General features: G+C 28.9%; 3 protein-coding genes and 1 long non-coding RNA gene across 8 annotated transcripts; 2 read left to right on the top strand and 2 right to left on the bottom strand.

The window, feature by feature from the left end:
• The first annotated feature begins 50 nt into the window (after positions 1-50).
• On the top strand, positions 51-5,096 carry LOC149889843 (uncharacterized). 4 transcript variants are annotated; one of them, XM_090083685.1, is made up of 13 exons: positions 51-212; positions 311-352; positions 557-686; positions 801-878; positions 1,427-1,536; positions 1,626-1,760; positions 1,844-1,972; positions 2,389-2,462; positions 2,576-2,674; positions 2,760-2,833; positions 2,961-3,121; positions 3,636-3,722; positions 4,796-5,096. In XM_090083685.1, exons 1-13 carry the CDS (start codon positions 138-140, stop codon positions 4,874-4,876), a joined length of 1,275 nt encoding a protein of 424 aa, XP_089939811.1. In that variant the 5' UTR covers positions 51-137; the 3' UTR covers positions 4,877-5,096. The 4 variants fall into 4 exon arrangements, with proteins under 4 accessions (XP_089939811.1, XP_089939812.1, XP_089939813.1 ...); XM_090083686.1 differs by having other exon boundaries at positions 74-212; positions 801-886; XM_090083687.1 differs by lacking the exons at positions 51-212; positions 311-352; positions 557-686; positions 801-878 and adding an exon at positions 1,002-1,063.
• A 611-nt stretch (positions 5,097-5,707) lies between these two features.
• Positions 5,708-8,058, bottom strand: LOC149889842 (uncharacterized). The gene has a single exon (XM_090083682.1). It carries the CDS (start codon positions 7,996-7,998, stop codon positions 6,214-6,216), a length of 1,785 nt encoding a protein of 594 aa, XP_089939808.1. The 5' UTR covers positions 7,999-8,058; the 3' UTR covers positions 5,708-6,213.
• Positions 8,059-9,117: 1,059 nt separating this feature from the next.
• Positions 9,118-19,637, bottom strand: LOC149889840 (uncharacterized). Of its 2 annotated transcripts, none has more exons than XM_090084447.1 (5): positions 19,296-19,637; positions 16,018-16,104; positions 12,313-12,816; positions 10,772-10,900; positions 9,118-10,643 (listed from the first exon to the last, which is right to left on the bottom strand). In XM_090084447.1, exons 1-5 carry the CDS (start codon positions 19,462-19,464, stop codon positions 9,178-9,180), a joined length of 2,355 nt encoding a protein of 784 aa, XP_089940573.1. In that variant the 5' UTR covers positions 19,465-19,637; the 3' UTR covers positions 9,118-9,177. The 2 variants fall into 2 exon arrangements, with proteins under 2 accessions (XP_089940573.1, XP_089940574.1); XM_090084448.1 differs by lacking the exon at positions 19,296-19,637 and adding an exon at positions 16,346-16,547.
• On the top strand, positions 16,739-18,387 carry LOC149889841 (uncharacterized). Its single transcript, XR_016451601.1, has 3 exons — positions 16,739-16,816; positions 17,704-17,948; positions 18,083-18,387. It is a non-coding gene; the product is annotated as an uncharacterized LOC149889841 (long non-coding RNA).
• Positions 19,638-20,540: the final 903 nt, after the last annotated feature.

Here is a 20,540-nt window from a genome sequence, read left to right as displayed (position 1 = left end):
ATAAGTTTTATTTGAAATAATTATAATATTGTTTGTGCAATATGATAAGTAGAAGTCTGTGATTTTTTATTTTAGATATTTTTCAAAACAAAATAACTTTCAGAATAAAAGATTCTTTTTCAGCATAATATGCTAGAATGGGAAATTCTTCTAGGAGAATATCTAACTTACCAGTAACTCCACGTGACGAAAAATTGCATAAACTTTTTGAGGTAAGTCTTCTTTTATATATATACAGACAGACACATATACACATACATATACAAATTATTAAAGCAGAGGATGTAAGAAGCATTTTGTTTACTTTTAGAGATTGTGCAAGTATCAACTGCTAGATCAAGATTTATTTCTGGTATATGAAAGAAATTTTTAAATATGTTTTACTGAATGCAGAGGAGAGAAATATTCTATAGAAAATTTGTTTTTAAAAAAAAAAATTCTTTAAAAACCTTTTTTTAACACTTGTTTTTTTTTAAAAAAGATGACTTTAATTTTTAAGAATTTCTGCTTTTAATTACTTAAGTTTTCAGTTGAAATAAAATTCCAAATTTTTCAGAATCATTTCAAAGGAGTAAGTGATGATGTTGGCCCATATCTGTTCAACAGGTTTTTCATTGATCTACTAAATGCATCTGCAATAACAAGCAAGTTATTTGCAGAAAGAGCGCAAGGAATTTTAGAAACTGGTATTAGTTGTACTTCGAATTTATGATTACACACAAGAAAACATTATTTTTGTAAATACAATCATAAAGTTTGCTTAAGATTCCAATTAAATTTCAGGCTTTGTTCATTTTTAGTTTATAAAAGCCCAAGTGAAAAGATTAATTTTTACCTTGATATTCTTGCTGGTAACAAGGATGACTTCTATGAAGAAGGTATAAAGGTCTGTCACTCAAAATTATTTTATAGATAACTTTTGGATCTTAATATTTTAAGTGCTTCATCTATTTAACTCTCTTGCTCTTCATTATAAAATTCCCTCTTTTTTTTTAGAAGAAATAACCAGAAAAACGTTGTGATACCTAAAATACCTTTTGTTATTTTGCTTCAACCCATCAAGGTTTTTTTAAGAATTGCTATTCAATTAAAGCTGTTAAACTTATTTGTACAACAAATTTTAATCAACAAGTTTATGTGTAAAAATAAACTTGTTAATGTAAAAAACTTTGCTGTTTTAAACACATGAAGAGTTCTATTTAATAGACTTCAGAAAATTCTATTTATTTTAAAAAGCATTGAAAGATTAAGAAGTTGGTACTTTACCTATTTGTCTTACCTTTTGCTATTTGTCAAAAGCCAAATACCAATACTTGATAAATGATTAATTCTGGCAACTTTTTGTATGAAAAAATACTAATGATAGTAAATTAGATCATATGATTTGTTTGAAAATTAATTTTTTTTTTTTTTTTTTTTTTTGTAGACTTGGCATCTTTATATGAAGTTTCTTGCAAATTTGGTATTCTGCAGGCCATGGAAAGTTGTATTATTCCAAAAGATGACATTTTGATTTGCTCAATGGTGAAATCATCTGTAAGTTCCTCACATAATAACTGTTTCTTTTTGGTATTATTTTTGCTATGTAAAATTTAAGTATGAAAAACTATCCTTTTATCTTAAAGTTAGATGGTGCAACCTGTATGTCAAAAAAAAAAGTGATGTGTTTCCTAATAGAAGAATGCTTTTTTATATTTGGGGGTTTTGAAGCATGGCTTTTTGAAAAGTTTATGGGTTCTCAATTAAAGACAAATTTTGAGGTTAGATTTATCTTGTTTAAAGAAGAAAAAAGTAAGCAATATGAACTTAACATAAAGATGCTTTTTAAAATTTGGTATTTTAGATGTTGTTTTTACCAGTAGAATGTGAATCAGGCAATACTATGTTAACTCCGTCACTGCTGTGGTTTTTATGCACTAGACTTTCAGCCTGTTACATTCGAATGGATAACAAATTCAAAGATGGAGATGAGGTTCTTTTTGTATTATTTGTTGTTGAAGTATTATATTTTCTGAAAAAGTAGTGAAATTTAAATTTGATTTGCAGTTTTGAATATTTTTAGCTACTTTTTGATGTTAACATTTTTTGATATTTGTATGAATTGTAATTGTAAATAACTTTGTCTTTTATTTGCTAAATGCTAAATGTACAAGTAAGCATCTAAACTCCAATAGTTTTTATTTAGAAGTTCAATTAAGAAATCAATTTTTTTTGGTCTAATTTAAATTTTTTTTAATCACATAACAAAGTATTTTAAAAAATCTTATATCAAGGTTGCATAAGGTTATGAGTTTTGATAACACATCCTTAAAGAAAGTTATTGTTTGAAAGTGTCATAAATTATTTAAAACTTAAAACATTTAATATCCACTTGTAAATATATTTAAGGATACTTCTGAAAATGAAAGATTTACATGGAATCTGCTATATGAAAGCAGCCAACATGGTCTAAGTTTAAACAGGTTCTTAAACTTGAATGTTTTCACAGTTTATTTCTTCAATACATTTTTTGTATCAAGTCTTAGAGTTTTTTGAAATCTTTCAGAATTATTTTTTAGAAACTTCATTTTTTTAGATTTAAGAGCAAGATAATGAACTATAAGAGTGCAACTGTTACTTTGTTTAAGTTTGCTTCAGGGATTGTATTAATCCTGGCACTTGATGAACCTTGGAGGTGTAGAAAGATTGAATGTTTTAGTTTTGTGGATTTTATGAGTTGTTTGTTTTAAGTGCAATAAATCTGTAAAATTTCTATGTAGAGATTCGCCTGATAAATTTGGTGGTCCATACTGCCAATTGATTGAAGTGTCACCCAATTTAAAAGTTCTTGAAGGTAGGAAGTTTCTTTTCATTATGTAGTAGTTGTTTTTTTAATAAAATGTTGTAATGTTGAATACAATAATAAATAGAATAGTAATAAAGTTAGTTGGAAGTCCATTGTTCTTTGAATTGTTTTTTAGCAAACTCATGCATGGTTTATTTGAAAGAAATAAGTCGTAGTATTGCCACTGGTTTACAAATTGGAAGTGAAACTAATTCAAAAGTTGCCATTGATAAGGATCTCTCATGCGCTGAACTAAATTACAGGAAATCAACTAATGAAGTGCTAGTGCGTATTGAAGTAAGTTTTGAAATACTTTCTTTATTCTCTTTTTCTAAATCTTGGCTTTTCACTTTGTATGACATTTTGAAGGTTACAATGGTAGTCAATAAATTTACCTTTTCTTTGGAAATGAAACAGATATTTTCAGGATTAGAAAAATAAAATGCTGATGTTCTATGACCAAATATCACTATTATTTAAAAAAGTATCTGAATGTAACAAGACCTTGTTTCATCTTGGTCCTATTAAGGACAAGATGAGAAATTTATGTGAAAAATGTTTCATTAATATTAACATTTATGTGTTATTTATGAGAAAGTTATGCGAAAAAATTTTTTAACTTAGGCCACATGTGAGTAGTCATTTAGGAAATGCTCCATAGTATTCATAAAATTTGAATCTACAGAGCAATATAAACAACCAAGTTTTCATCATCTTTAGAATTTTGTCAGCACAAGTTATAAACTTTAAAGTGAAATCATCTAGGCTTATTTATTTTCTTGTTTTGCATTTTGTCATTGATGTTAAATAGACTTGGGGATGTGGAGGAGTTAAAGCCATTCGTAACCAAGAAGATCTAAAAAGATGGGAGTTAAATGAAATAGAAAAACGTAGAAAGGTAAAAAACTTTAATATTTCACTTTTTATCAAACATTTTTCAAATCCCTAAATTTACATCCTCAGGCATCCCACATCTTTATATTCAGAAACCTAAAAGAAATACAAACTCTTTTTAAACTTACCTAAAATAAAACGTGTAGCTGTAATTGCATCAGACATCCAATAGTTTATGTAACACGAACAAAGAACTTGATTGACAAAAGACCAAAATATATCATCTGTTCCACTTTGTTTACTGTAAATCTATGAAAAATCCACTTAAATTATACAAGTTTAAGAGCCTGACTAACAACATTAATGTACGCATCGCATCATCAAGAATATGCAATAGAATAGTTATTTAAAATATTCAGAACTAGACATCTGCATTACGAACGGGTAGTTCCTTAGGATTACGAAATTACTATAAGGTACGAAAAGTTACCAAGTCAGTCGTAATTTTCGTATATTTTTCTCGTTTGTTGATATAGGATTAGCAGGACTCGCTTTGAAAAATGTGTACTTTTTTAACTGAAATAAAATTTTTGTTTCAGATAACATCAAATACATCAAATTTTACTTAATGCACTAATCAAGTTGTCATTATCAAATTGTCGCCATGCAGGCTAGAAATGTTTCGGGAAAAAGGCTGAAAAACATTTTTTTAATTCTGTTCGGGAAAGCTGGAAATATAATTATATATGGTGCCAATTTGTTGTGACTAATTACTTTTGATGTTTGCTGTGTTTAAGATATTCTAAAGATTTACAATATAACAAGGGTGTGTTCCAAATGATTAAACATGTTTTGAAGTTTTGTCAAAAATATTTTAAAAATCGATTATCTAATAAATAGTTTCTGCATTTTATGCTGAAAATTTAGATGAAATTAAGCTCAGTTTCTTATTTTATATAGTTAGCCTAAGTTTTTGCACATATTTACCTTGTGTTTTTACGTTGCTTGTAATCGATAAAAGTTTTTTTGTAATCATTTTTCCTTTAGCAAATATTATTTTTATTTTCATTAAAATCTCTGTTATTACATCCTGTGACTAGGATAATAATGACGATAATGACAAGATCTTTTGTTTAGGTAAAGCTTCCAGGAGAATGGGACGCAGATAAAGCTATACTTGAAATGGGTGGGGTGTGTGTAGACCACAGTCAGAGATAAATGGGCGGCGTATGCGTAAACTACAGTGTTAAATGGATGGAGTGTGTTCAGCCCAACGTTATTGATAAATGAATGGAGTGTGTGTAACCACTGTCAAATGACATCTTAATCTGGATCAACAAAACTGAAGTTACTAACTTTAGTTTTTTCTTTTTTTTCTTTGAAAAAAAAATTATGAAATGTTTTATCTTATAAATGTGAAAGATATTCAGTTACAGGCTTTTGTTTGTATCAATTACAATAAAGCATGGTTTGTGGAAAACCGATAGATTCCGTCACGATTCATTTTGTTAAGCTCGGTACCCGTTATTTTATGGTTTACCAGAAAAGAATGATAGGCATCTAATTCTAATGTTGCTCCTACAGAAGATATCAAAACTTAATATACAGTGCTTCAAAAAAATTAATAAACGCATTAAGATAGTTAAATTATACAAGTTTAAGATCCTGATAGTTTTTTCAAATTATCCTTAAAAAATAATCATATTTGATTAAAATCTACCTTTTTTTTTCTTCTTTTTTTTTTTTTGCAATGCAGAAAGAGTTTGAGCACTTAACTTAAGCCACAAACAAGTTCACTAGTGCGTCACTTTTTTTTTTTTTACTAATTCAGGTTTATGAAATAGAGCAAAATTTATTCGCTATAAAAAAGTAGGCGCACAAAGTTTTATTTTCCTCTTATTTTCTCAAATTATCTGTTATCGATAACTTTTTTTTTTTAATTTTGGATTATTTCTCTTGACAGGTGCATAAAATTGCTGATGATGATTAGTTAAGGTGGCTCACCCCCTCTAAATCTAACTTTTTATAAAGGTTAAAAACTTGTTTTTTATTTTTTATATAAGGAAATTCTATTAAAACTTTAACTTCTTAAAAGAAAAATGAAATTTCCATTTTTTGATGCTGAGTCAGCATAATTTGTCTAAAACCTTACCTTAGCTAAAACAATGATATCTTGAGTAAAATTTGCACTGAATGCACCATATTTTGCCAAATGGTAGCTAAATAGTTGCTCCAGGGCTGGAACTAAAATTTTTTTCAAATGTTAAAAAAAACTAAAATGGCAGCAATAAAGGTGCAGAAATTGATTTAGTGCCTGTGTCAGTCTAACAAACTACATTCAAACTAATTTATTTATGCTTAAAATGTTATAATTCTAGTCCCAGCCCTCATAAATAAGTTAATCAACATACTGTGAAAATTTGAAGATAAAAGCTTTAACCAAACTGAAGATATTAACGTTTTCGTAAGAAAAATATATTAAAATAAGAAAGTCTTAAAAAACACATTTTAAAAAAAAAAACATAAAAACAAAAAGTTTTTTTTATAAAAAGTCACTAAAAACTGCCACTAGCATAAGATTTCATATCATCATTCTCCTTGTCAATGTCTAAATAACCTTTGTTTATTGATCTTATATGTTTTCTTCGTGTTTTACTAACATCAGTCGATTTTCTTGACATATTTGATAGTCGGTTTTTATCTTTTTTGAAAGCTCCTTTTTCAAAATAAACACCTCCAGAAAACCCAAGCATTTTAAAAATGCAACTTAAAGAAGAAAATCCATCATTGTAATTTAAAATAGAAGAATAAACAGATATTTCAAGAATTTTCCTTGCAGTAAAAGTAGTTTTAGGGCATCGCTGCCATATCAAACCATTAAATGACTCATTGCAGTTTTGTGTCATCCCATGTAAACACTTTCTTAGCATTTCAGGGTTTGATAATTCTTGAAAAATAGGTTTAATTTCCTCCATAATTGCTACAGGTAAATTTACTTTTTGTCTATAGCTTGTTTTACCCGTAACTTTATCTGATTGCCATTTGCACCAACTGCTTTTCCCTTTTAAACAAAATTGATGACGAGTGACTTCATATGGAAAGTTTGTACAATGGTAAAGTACAGCTATTACAGAATTTCTCATACTCAGTAGGTTATTTTTATTTTGTCTTATAGCCATTCCAACAAAGTTCTGCATTGTGTTAATAGTTTTATTGGTCAACCTTCCTTTTCCGGATATTTTTAAGCCATCGCTTAACAACCTGCCTTTAAAATCTTTAATTTTTTGACGCAAACGAGAGCCTACTCTTTTCTGATAATGGCCAATACATTCTAGCTTTTCAATAACATAATCACCGTATGGTTTACTTTTAACAACATTAGAAAATGAACTTGAGTCACCATCTCCAAGGTACTTAGTATATCTTAAATTATACTTTTGTATGGACGAATGGAATATTTCTTGAGCTCCAGCAGCTTCCATTGACCCTGCTGAGCCTAAATGATTTACTTGACAAGTGTGTGTAGCTTTCCAATATTCAAAATCAATAGGATTACTAATTCTTCTATGTACTTCACACTGCATACAAAACTTAGATAAAGAACAAACATCAATCACCTTTTTATTTTCATGCGAAAGACCAGCAACAACACCATTTAGGGAGGAGTACCCACGACGTTGCCATGTTCCATCTATTGATATGCCACAGTCAATAATTTCATCATCAGAAGCATTTGCATTTATAATTTCCCTTAGTTCTGATACAGCAGCTTTCATACTCTGAGAACTGCTTTCTTTATAAACTTTATGTAGTTTATTGTTTGTAATATTATAACTGTGATTCGTAAGAGGTGGAGGCATATTCATTATAGCAGTAAAAGTAGACATAGCTTCTCTACCACGTCCAATTTCACGAAATGCCATAACAGCACGTAAATTTATTTCATATGGTTTTGAACTAGAAACACTTTGATTTACAGATGGTGATGAATAAAATGTACTTTCAAAGTCACAGTTTGAACATTGTATTATAATTCCAATAGAAAATCCCATACGTATAGATTCATTATGAAAAAAAGTTGGCTTGCTATTACACTCACTGCATGTGGAATACTGTTCAAATATATTTTTAATAATTCTAAAGTTACAAATAAAGAAAAAATTGTCAACTTCGGAATCACAATTTGTTGCAGCACTAAAGTTATGTTTTTTCTTAAGCTTTGATGCACTTGTTGTTTCTGATTTCCTGCTACAACCATTTACTTCCTCTGCTCTCCTTGTATACCTATTTCCATGATATTTTCTCTTTAAATTTCTAATTTTATTCCTTTTGTTCGCCATATCGAGATAGATAGTTTTCAGTTAAATTACATTGAATTAATGATACAGAGGCTCTGTATCATTAATTCAATGTAATTTAACTGAAAACTATCTATCTCGATATGGCGACTCTGTAACAGAGCACATTTTTAAGAAATATTACATTTTACAGAACAGTAGAAAAGCATAATAGATCTAACATTGAAAAATAGTTCAAAACTTTAAGTTAAAACCTTCAAGAAGTAATGAATAAATTTGTTGTTTACACCGTTGCTATGGCGTTGCTAAGGAGTAGGAAACTGTATTAACCACAATAACGGTATTTTTTGTTACTTTTTAAGCATATAATAGTAAAAATATATTATGAATTTTGTACTTCGATGCTTAATACAACATAATTCAAAAAAAAAAAAAAAATTTTTTTTTTGATTTTGAATGGGGGTGAGCCACCTTAAGCCACGTATAAGACTTTTTGTTGAGGTTATGAGACGTTAAGATACATTAAAATAGGTCTAAAAGCAATAAGCAAACCAAAAAAGTGTCAGAGAATTGATGTAAATGATCAGCAACAGACAAATAGCAAATAGAATATTAACTTCCGAGAATCGCGGAAGAAATACTGTAAAAAAATTTAAAGCGGTAGTGTCATCTAGGATCCGGAAGGTTAAAAAAAAAAAAAAGGTTTAAATAAAGATATCACGCACTCAACTAAGAAGAAGTAACGTCTAAATCTTGAAAATTTATAGTTTTCTGAGGGACAAACAAATTTCCAAGATCGAACTTTGACTCGTTTTAATTCTCGTGGCAGAGAATAAGTTGTCTTAGTGTTACCATAAAGACAATTTGCTCACTGGACTCGGTGACAGCACAACTAATGGAAAAATAAAGAATTCAGCGGCTTGAATAACTGCATATTAAAAATCTTTTCCTTTCTAATATGATATTAATGTTGCTGGGGTAATTGCGCTTATCTGGAAGAATTGAGTAAATATCCAAAGCTATCCGAACAGTTCTTGAAAAAAAAGGAGTTATTAGAGAGAAAACTGACGCAATTTTTTTTTCTCCCAAAATCTTATTAGGAATGTTAGTAAAAAAAATACGGGAAATTATATTTTAATAAGGGTTCTAAGATACAGATAATCTGATATTTAAGAATGTTTTCTCATACAATTTGTACACCTTTGCTGAAAAACCTTAAAACTAAAGAAACTCTACATTCTTATCTTCTATTTGACTACTTATTGCTTCTGTCGATTTATGTCGATATAAGTTTTTTCCTCTCCTTTCAATAGCAGAAAACTGAGACTCACCTAAAAGCTGAGAAATCATTGGGTACTCGCACCCTAATTCGGGATTGTTTTGAAGTTCTAAAGCTAGCTTTTTTAAAGTACCTGAATCGATTGATTTTCGACGACAATTTCCTTGATGATGTTTATTTTGCAGCCTCTTTGGGGTTTTAGCCTCTTCATCAATTAGAAATGTTTTTGCGATTCGAGATCGTTCGTCGATATGTTTAACAGCTGGCATTGAATGTGTACGTTTCGGTTGATTCCTTTTTTCTGGGTCATTTTTTACGTCGGTAGATACTAAGTCAACAACTTCTTTGTTGCATTTTGTCTCTATGTTTCCATCATAAGAATGTGGTCTAGACTGATTTTTAAATATAAAATGAGATTTCTTTTTGTTATCATTAGATGGCATGTTTAAAACACAGTTAGAATAAGAAGGGGGTTCTTTTAAAGTAACGTTTGAAAACCTCGCTTCGTTATACTTCTTATAATCCACATTAACTTGATCTCTTTTGATAACATTTTGTTGCGATGATTCATAGCCAGGTGGATCTTTGTTTGTGTATGGAATTCTAAATCCGGACTCGATTTCTTTCTTAAGAAGTAATTGATTAGAAAGGTTTTTTTGAACCGACAACAAAGAGTTAAATAAAAAGTTCGATTCGTCATTTTGTATACTATAACTAAATCCTGAAGAACGTCGAGGTGGTTGACTATTCAAACGCGTATTATATATACTACATGTAATTGGAACACCATTGGTTACAGGAACTATGTAATCATTATTGTAACCTCTTTTAATTATAACACTATCGTTTCGATTATCGTTCAAACCATTTAAATTTATATAATCAATCTCTCCGTTAATCATGCTTTGATTAATGGATTCGTCAAAAAAATTTTGGATATACTTTTTTGTGTAAACGTAGCATGGTTTTTGAAAAGTTTGGCTATCTTGCGAAGACGAGCGTTTTAAATGAGAATTTAAATTCAATGATATGTTTTCTTCACTCTGTGTACGATTATAAAGAAGGTCTTGACCTATCAACTGACAAGGTTTTTTTGTTGAACTAGTAATTTGTAAAGATTCACTTGAAGCTGCCCTATTATGACGTCTTTGGTGAACTGTTTTCTTATTGTTTTTTATAGAACTCTCATCGTATTTGATAATATTGTCCGAACTTAATTGATTCTGTTCAAACGTAGAACGACAGAAAGGCTGATTATTTAAAAGGCATTCTTTTGGATAAAAATCTCGTGGTTTAGGAAGAAACTCTATATTAAATTTTGATTTTGAGAAATCTAGGTTTTCAACTGAAGATGTAATTTTTTCTTGTTCCGCGTTAACTAGCGAAGCTTGATGTTCGCTAAGAGTCACTGAAATAAATCACTTAATAATTGCACAAACTATTTTGCTATTTAACATTTAACGGTAATAACACTAAAACATAGTAAGAAAAATAGTTTGTCGGCCAACAATTGCAAAATAATCTTGTAAACTATACCTTTTGATAAAAAGTCTCCTTTTCTGATTTCAAGACAAACATTAGAAGCTGGCTCAACAAAGAGTGGAAACGCATCGACACTGCTCAGCCCAAATACTGAAACGCCGTTTATGGAAATAACTTCATCTCCTATGTCAAAAAATAGTTGCTTTACACATCACACATCACACTTAATAGTAGTCAAAAAGTATTTTTTTTTTTTTAGATTCATTTGTGTTTTGGTATTTTTCTTTTCTTTTTATCTAAAATTTATTCGCTTTGTGATTTGCTCGTGTTGTCGTGAAGCGTCTCGCCGTGAAAGTATAGAGATAAAATAAGAATTATACTTTTTTTCAAAACATAAAAAAGTAATTATGTTTGATCTACGTTTTTATTTTTATATATTTTTTTTGTTTGTTTGTTTTTTTGCATTGAGAAATTTTTCTCTACAACTGTAACAAGTTCACTAGCTACTTACTTTTTTATTAACTCGGTTTTATTAAGTGAATATAAAAAACTTACAAGAAAGAGAAAAAGCATACTAGAAAACGTTGAAAAAAAATTAAAGAATTGGACGCACTAAGCTTTAAAATAATTTCCATTTTCTTCTTAAGCCCAATTGTTGCACATAACAATTTTTTAAATGTTTTTTCTATAAAAAGTTGAATTAAATTTTTAATGTTGATTAGTTAACTCACGTTTAGGACTTTTCTTGTGTAGATAATATGATGCTCTGAAAGTTAAGATGTCTAGAAATCGGTCGAAAAGATGTTAGCAAATCAACAAAATGGTAGATGATATGACCCAATTCAAGAATAAATTATTCTTAACTTACCAACAACTTATCAACAAAAACTGGGGGAAATGTGATTCTTCAAATATACAATTAGAAGAAAATTTACTTAGAAAAAATATTTGTGCTAAGCAAACGTCAGAAAACCGCTGACGTTGGCTCATTCAGCCCACACAGTTAAAGTTTAGATGAAAAAAATGAATTAAGCTTAGTCCCCTGGCCAGCTCGATCACCGGATTTGAACTTAATCGAATCTACGTGGGCTTGAATAGACAAAGATATATTCAATGTTCGAATAAATGCCATAAGTAGCCTAAAATAAAAATTAGATACCATTTGAAGAAGAGTTTCAACAGAAGTTTGCAACAATTTTGTTTTTTCCAAGCAAAAGTTTTGCATAAATAAAAAAAAAATAGGTGGATATTTGAAATGGTAGTTTTGATGTTTATTGTTGATTTGCCAACAATTTTTATTTATCGTTGTACTTTTTATTAGTTCATTATGTTATTGTGTTCGATTTTTAAGTGTAATTCTTTTTTTTTTTAGCATGACTTTACCTTGCAAAATTATTTAAAAGAAGTTATCTTTAAAGTTAAAAATTTGGTATATCTTCTTTTTACTTTTGTGCTATTTTATATATATATATATATATATATATATATATATATATATATATATATATATATATATATATATATATATATATATATATATATATATATATATATATATATATATTACACCTATGGTTATAAATATAATATATTACCTGCGCTTAGAGATCCTTGCTTAAAAGAAATTTCGTCCATATCCATTTTTTTTATGAAAACCCCAGCAATCCCGAAATCTAGTCCCATAGAGTTAGCATTCTTTTTTTCAATGACAACGGTTTCAAAATCTGAAAAGTTCATATCATAATCCATTTTTAACTTTCGTTGACGTATATCTCTTAAAACTGCGCTTTTGTTTGATATCAACCCAAAAACACTCTCATGAGGTAAAACGTCTTTTTCAACCTTCAAGCTGCTTAGACTATCAGTTTGAGCTCCAAAAGATCTGAATTGTTTTAATTGGATGCAATTAAAGATATCAGGAGGATGCGAACAGTTGGAATTGAAAACCTCTTCATTATAATTTGTGTGATTTGTAAGGAAGCTCAATTTTTTAGAGAGGTTAGGCATAGAGGGAGATTTTTTGGGCGGAAATGTTTCTGAGAAAGGTATAATTGATTCGATGCTTGAAGCAATAAATCCACTGTCATGCCGTTTCCTGCCTAAAAATGAACAATCAACTTTGTTTCATATTTTTAAAATAAGATTTGTAAAAAAATGTAAAGAAAAGTGCACTTAATGATTACAGTACCGGAGATTTTTTGATTGTTTGTGAAAAGGTGTTGTTTAATTACCACAGGATCATAGAAAGATTAAATATAGGGCCGAATTATATTAAACTGCACCCCCTCCCCTCTCCAATATCCCTTTATATCAATCAATCATTATCAATCAATGTTAACAAGGATGTTACAAAAAACACAGGTCAATGCAATTAAGATAAAGCCTAATTAAGATAAAGAAAAGAAAAAAGAGAAACATTAGAAATAAACTAATCACATAATAAAAGTTGAATTTTACAAAAACATTTATAAGTAAAAACACTTTTAAAAGAGATAAAATGTAGATTAAATAATTAATAAAATGTATTCACATATACATGCGCAGATGCACATATGCAAACAAAAAGGTATAAGATAAAGTTAAGCGTAAGTTTTTAGGAAGAAATGATGGAGTAGCTTTAAGAACAGATTCTTGGACCTGTTTTTAGGGTGTATAGAAGGGTGTTCCAAGAAAAGATAAATGTATAATTTAATGGAATTTATTCCATTTTTAGTTGTCTACTTTAGTGGGATGGTTAAGTTGTTATAAGTGACTGATCTTAGGCTATGCCTACTCATTGTCCAAGTATTAAAGTAGTTATGAAACATGGTAGGAAGAAGACCATGTTGTTGATCCCAGACAAATGAACAATTTAGGAATTGATTATGACATAGAAACGAAGAACTTTAGATGTAAGATACAGATTGCCACTAAGGAAATGTTTTGGGCAAAAATGAATTATTCGTATTGCTCTTCTGAAATGAAACGATTTTAGAAAGGCAGATAGTTTTAGATTGTCCCCAAACTTGACATGCATATTGTAAATGTGAACCAAAACTTGATGTATATAGATTGTAAACTTTTCATAACATACCGTTGAAACGGTTTAATTTAAGAGTAAGTTCATTTATGTATTTTGAATGAAAGTTTCTTATCTATTACAACATTCTTTATCTCTTACAACACCAAGATAAGTTATGTTACTAGACAAAGAGAGTTTTTGGCCACTTATTCTTGAAGTTCAAGTATTTTGAAAGATTCTTTTTAGATTTTTTTGGAAAAATTAGCATGTTACGTCTTAAATATCACTATTTCTATTTTTTTTTTAGTATTCAATGAGATTTTCTTTGTTCGAAGCCATTGAAGAAGACTGACCATATCCTTATTAACATATTTATTTAGTTTTTTGAGAGAGTTTGTCGTTAATTGAAGATTAGAATCATCAGCAAAATGATACGTATTTGAATGTTTGATAGAATTATTAAGATAGAAAGATTAAGATTATTGATATAGATGATAAAGAGAAGAGGACCTAATATAAATCCCTGAGGGATACCAATGCAAACACTTTTAATGTGGATCCCTGAGGGATACCAATGCAAACACTTTTAATGTCTGAAAAGGTGCCATTTTAAGTAAAAAGCTGTTGACGAATGGAAAATATAATTTAATGCATTTCCAGGGTATGCTGCTTACACCATAATAATTAAGCTTTTGATAGGAGAATGTCATAGTGAATGGTGTCAAAAGCTTATTGTAAACCTTCCATTATCAAGAGCAACTCTTATCTTTTCTCTAATTTCGATTAGAGAATGTAGAATGCTCTTTAAGAAAACCAAACTGGTGTTTATATAAAAATTGATTTTGTTTTAGAAAGTAATTTTTTATGCACAACTATTGTTGTGCTTTTTTTATGGTTTTCATCCTTTTTTTTTTTTTTTTTTTTTCGTCTGTCCTTAATGATCAACAAATTCAGACTATTAAATTGCTTTTTTTTAGAATTTATTACTTCAATAAATAGAGATACGAGTTCTTTACTTTTAACCAGGATCAAGTCAATCCTAATATTAAAGTTTAAGCATAATATACATCAAAACACCACTCTTTTTAGCTTCCGTTGGCGTGTGAACAGATACATATCCATTCTAAATCAACATTAGTTATATACACATCTTTATCGTGCAGATTAGATTCAATTACCTCGATGATATCAGACAAATTATCAAATATCAGTAGTATTTTAAAATTGTCAATATAATATGGTAGTGAAGGTATGTTTATATGAAGATAACTTACAGAAATTTCGGACAAGTTATTGTACCTAGGAACATCTACATACTTGGAGTTGATTGAAGTTTAAAATAAGTGATTGAGGTCCCCAAAAAGGTTTTTTAAGTTTGCATTATCAAATTGATTTTTTATTACGTTAACTTTCAAATCTGGTAGATAACTCAAGATCAGAAATATTAGAGAAAGGAAGAAATGTTTTTGTACAGATTACGCAATACCAAGTATTTAATGATTTGGTATTTTCCTATGTCAGTTTGTTAACTCATTTACATTTTATGTGTATCCACTTGTCACATAGGTCACATTTGGTTACTGAGTGATTTTTAGCTTCCGCTAAAAATCACTCAGTAACCCAATGTGGTCCACAAGATTGTTTCACTATTATCATTGAAAAATTATGGAAAAAGGATTGTAAGAAAAAGAAAAAAAAATCCAAAAAGAGATGAAAAATCTGAGTTACAGAAGTAAAAAAAAGAAAATCAAGAAGAAAGTATATATAATAATTATTATATATAATAATTATTATATATAAGTATGTAAGAATAAAAATAACATGTTAACTTTTAATTAAGTCTACTAACAAATTATTGGTGTATTATAAACTTTTCATACTTCAACTTTCTTTTTCATTGAGAGCAGTTGAATTTTTTCATGGTTTTTAACAGTTTTTTTTGTCTTTTCTTGTTTTGCTACCTTTTATCTAATTAATAGATGGCTCCCCTTGTTCCTCTCACCCTAGCCACACACACTCCCCCTTCCCTACACACACACCATTCTTGTTAAGGTACTGTATTGCATTATAATCTATCTTTAGAAATAATTATGCTTTATTGAATTGATTATTATAACTTTTTATTGAAACTGAAAAGCTGCATAAACGAGATTGTAAATTTACGCGATTGAAAATGAAGCGACAAAAAGCATTTCAAATCTGTTGGGTCGTCGTTTGCGAAATTTTTTGTTTGTAACATTGAAATTTTTTTCGAGAAACCGGAATTAAAAAGAAAAAAGAAGTAAGAGCGAAGTACTACCGCTGTAAATGACATCGAGTTCATCTTCGAATAAATTGTTTCTTTTGCCTTCTACATTTTCTACATTTTCTGAATTCTCCGTAGAATCTAAAATAAAATTTGAAAAACTTTGAACGTCTGAATATTTCAAAATTAAAACATAAAACTATTGAACTGTTTTCTACGAACAATTAGTATGACCCTTTCATCATTAACAATTGGTTAATTAGTTTTTAAAAAATTAAAAAATACTTAGTAAAGAAAACTTATTTTAAAAATTTTAATTTTGATAAACTCTCTCTAATAATTTTAAAAAACTGAAACCAAACGAAGTAATTTGCTAAATTACTTTGGCAAGTATGAGCAGGCCTATCGAGGGGCCTGAACATGAGCAATAATAAACTTAATTTTCTTCATAAAGAAACCTCGATGCTGACGGTAAAGTTAACAAATTATCTGTGGTAAGGGAAGATATAATTTAAAACATAAGCCAAAAAAGAAAGCTTGGGTCAACGAAATTAAATTTTGTATTAAAAAAAAAAAAACTCCACGTCATTAAAGTGCTTTTGATCGTGCACCAATCGAAGTTTTTTTTTATTCGTTAAAACATTTTTACATTTAAATTAGAACTTCTTGACCTAAAAACTCTTATGATAATATTTAACATGGGATTATCAAAAGCTTTATAATTCTTATGCTAACTTTGGTGCGTTCCAGTCCTCTGCGAAGCCTCTCAACACACCTTTTTTTTTATTAGTGCCCAAGCTTAATAGCGCAGTTTGTTTTTACATCTAGGTGTTAATTTTATCAAACATATTAGGTACATTTTTATAAAAAATATTAGGTACGTTTTTATAAAAAATATTATGTACATTTTACAAGATCAACTCGTGAATATTTTCTCGTAGTTCACGAAAAAAACGAAAACTTTTGCTACACCGCGTTTAATTTCATATTAACTTCTACTTCCCATTGAATTTTGTAAAAAATCCATTTAAATTTTTAATATTTTAATAGGATATTAAATTATGAAGATTTCTTAGAAGCCATAAAAGTCGAGAAAACCCCAATTTTAGATTTCTAAAAGCATGTTTCTTTATAAAAAAAACAACAAAAAAACACTCAAACTTCACAGTTTAAGAACCTCTGCACTTTGATTCTTTTTGCTCACCTGACCTTAGCTCACTGCGTACAGATAAAATGAGATTTTTCTATAAATTTTTACATTATTGGCCACCTCAACCTCGTAAAAAGCAAAATCTAATCTGCAATTCGGAGCCACAACTAAGAGCGTCATTCATTGGACAAAAGAACGACCACAAAACGAAGAGACTATTTTTAAACATATCCTACTCTAACGGAAGCTGTTCTTTTTGTTTGATTTTTTTTTCGTTTTTTTTAATAAAAATGAAAGGAAATATAACCTAAGATAAAAATAAGAATTATTCCAAACATCAGTATACTAACATCTTGAATTACCAACTCTATATATATATATATATATATATATATATATATATATATATATATATATATATATGAGCGAAAAGTTTACGAACGAAAAATTCATTACCAAGTTAGTTTAATTAACCAGCAAATAAATATTTACTTGTATTCATTGAATAAAGTATATTTAGTTTCATTATAGTTCTAAATATTTTAACTTTAACTTAAAAACTTTAATACACTTTTATATTTTGTGGACAGGTCTGAATGATACTTTGGTAAGTCTCAAAGGTTTTTGGGTTTCTGTCGCCATTTGTATCGTTTTTTTCAAGTGTTGGCTCGAAGACTGAAGTCATCAAATTTTTGGCACCACATGTGTGACTTCTTATAGGCTCTACAAACTCTATTGTGTTGGTTTTTGCAGTTCCATGACACACTTTATGTGCTTGCACTTTAGACAAATAAAACCTTTGTATTTCCTGCTCTTCACCAAGCTCACCCACAAGGTAGGCAAATGTGTTTGCACCTATAACTATATTGTACTCCATTTGCTTGTTAACGTTTGCTAAATGTTTTTTCACGGTATTTTCATCAACAACAGCACAGAATGAAGCTTTAAAAGTTACATGACATGTTTTAGGTGTTTGGACCTTTGAAGTTTCAAGATTCTCCGAGGTACTAATCAAATTTCGAGGCTAGATTAGTTATAAATCGTTCGTGGAGTTTTCGAGTCTAAGCAGTAAATTAAATTTTTGGTCCTGTTAGTTTTATTTTCTTGGATGTTTTCCTTATTGGGTTTTTTAATTTCCGGCAGCAGAACGAGGCACCATGAAGAATACAAGATACTTTTTGAGATTTTTTTTACGTATATCTGCATATTGAATTTATCTATATATTGAATATATCTATAATATGTTGTCAATTATATATGCTTTATAGTATATTATGGATCCTATTATTTTTTACTTGTATTAAATTGAAGTTTCCAAGCGTAATTTATTTTTAAGTTTGGTAATATCTTAAGTATAGCGGCTATTATATGCGAAACAAACTGTTGGAGGTAAAACCGCGGTGTAACGGCAAAAAGTTCATTGCTTTTTACAACGATTCGAAAAACTGACAAAATAATTCGAATAAAGTTTCGAAATGAAATAATTTCATGCGTCAAAGGATATGGTGCGTTGTACATATATGAGACCGGATAATAGTTATTTTTAATATTCGTATCTCAGTGGTTCAGATTTGCGCTTTTAGTTATTGGAGAGGAATTTTAAATCGATTTAATCCGCTACGTCACCCGTAGCTCATCAACAATTCTTATCAGTTTCCGGGAACAACTTGGAATGTCCGGAATGGACCGGAAAAATTCAATGAATTAGCACCATCATGAATCTGTATAATAAATCCTAGACATGAATGCAGCAATAGTAGCTATACAAACAAACTCATTAAAATAGATTGAGTAAAGAGAATCTCCTGAAGTTTGTGTCTACTTTTAAAGCTGACTGTGTTACTTCTGGTAGAAATAAAAAAAAGTGATCACGTTTTTTGAAATTGTAAGGAAATTCTTGTGCATTAATTTTTAGTTCTGAAAAACTCAAAAGATCTTCGTTCACTTGTATATTTTCTTAGTAGATTACATGCCAATGGTGTTTCATTTATATGCAATATTTTGAAACGCTACATTTCCGACACAAAGTATTTATAAGAGTTAGTAATAAAAATAAACTTAAGAATCTTGTATATGAAAATTTGCGCCGAAGTTTTTGGGGCTTTTAACACAAAATGAAAGGAACTTCAATTTAAAAACAAAAGATTCTCAAAAATAATAAGTCGTTTTAGAATTTACTCACTGATTTTCCGTCTCCTCGCAACAAAGAATATAACAATGCTTGAAATGAACAGACATCCACCAAACGTACCAAAAATAGAGTATAAAACAAGATCTTTGCATTCTGGTGGGAAAGTTGCTGTTACTTGGGATGTAATAATCAACAAAATCCATATTTGTGCATTTGACATTATTAAATAATTTTTCAAGGTTTAAAATAAATCTCCAGTGATGGAAAACTTTAATTACGGTAGTATTGTTTAAAAAGTTTTTGACTAATATTAAATATTTGCGGATAAAAAAAAAAGTTCATTTAGTTAATCACAAACACACGAGATCATTTCATAACTTTAGAGCAATTACATAAAAATCTGAGTTCTTTATTTAACAACACTCAAACAATTTGTGGAATTCAAAAAATCTAATAAGGTTAAAATAACATTTATAAATAACACTAAAAGATTAAAAAAGCATGGAAAATTTTTAAATTCCTATCTTTGTTAAAAATTTTGCTTTTTCATCGTATAAAGCATTTCTAATAATTTGCGCCGCTCAAAATTCTTTTAAATTCCTTCGCGTCACTTTTATGGTAAGAAGTTTGTAGCTTAAAAAATTTTCATTTTTTTCATTTTTAGCTCCAATATTTCTGTTAAAAAATTTAACAATTCTGAATCAAATTTTTATCTATTAAGTAATTTCTTACCTTAAATAATTACTACGTCTGACCAGGACTTTTAACTGTGGACTTTTGACTGTGGGCTTTTAGAAGTACTATAAAAGATTCTAAATTTTCGGTTAAACCTCAATATATATTTGAAGGGTAAAAGTTTTGAAATGCCGATCAAATTTTGACTAATTTTTTTTTTGTTTTGAAAACGAGCTTTTTCTTTCAAATATTCTTGCTGCGTTTTTTTTGCTATTAAAAAGGAAAAACTTTGAAGTTAAACACAAGCGACTTTTTTTAGGTTTGCAGACTTTATTAGTGGGCCTATAAGTGTACACTTTGCTCGGCGTAATTTCTAAATGGGAGGATTTAGCACTCAGCAAGCTTTAATAGAGACTATTGCAGTGTTTTTTCAAAAATATAACCACTTTACTATTATAGGCGTTCCAGCTAATAGTTAATCAAGGACGAAAGATGGGGTTTCGAAAACCTTCTGGAATTTTTACTGAATAATGAAGTATCATTAACTAAAAAATAATAGTTTATTATCAATATAAAGATACTATTCATCGAGACAAATGTAGATACTCATTGAACTATAAA

Source organism: Hydra viridissima, unplaced genomic scaffold (genome assembly GCF_058129835.1).
Source record: "Hydra viridissima isolate aposymbiotic clone 2 unplaced genomic scaffold, HvirCarnegie_v1 scaffold_4, whole genome shotgun sequence".
Classification (NCBI taxonomy): Eukaryota; Metazoa; Cnidaria; class Hydrozoa; order Anthoathecata; family Hydridae; genus Hydra; species Hydra viridissima.
This window is presented reverse-complemented; position numbering and strand designations above follow the sequence as displayed.

Bases quoted from the DNA above. Each gene is read 5' to 3' on its own strand.
- LOC149889840 (XM_090084447.1), bottom strand. From the start codon at position 19,464: ATGTCAAATGCACAAATATGGATTTTGTTGATTATTACATCCCAAGTA. The intron at 12,817-16,017 runs GTAGTACTTCGC...GTTCATTTTTAG, and splicing joins ACTCGATGTCATTTACAGCG to GCAGGAAACGGCATGACAGT. The intron at 10,644-10,771 runs GTATAGTTTACA...GATTTATTTCAG, and splicing joins AGGAGACTTTTTATCAAAAG to TGACTCTTAGCGAACATCAA.
- LOC149889843 (XM_090083685.1), top strand. From the start codon at position 138: ATGGGAAATTCTTCTAGGAGAATATCTAACTTACCAGTAACTCCACGT. The intron at 687-800 runs GTATTAGTTGTA...GTTCATTTTTAG, and splicing joins GCAAGGAATTTTAGAAACTG to TTTATAAAAGCCCAAGTGAA. The intron at 2,834-2,960 runs GTAGGAAGTTTC...ATTGTTTTTTAG, and splicing joins CAATTTAAAAGTTCTTGAAG to CAAACTCATGCATGGTTTAT.
- LOC149889842 (XM_090083682.1), bottom strand. From the start codon at position 7,998: ATGGCGAACAAAAGGAATAAAATTAGAAATTTAAAGAGAAAATATCAT.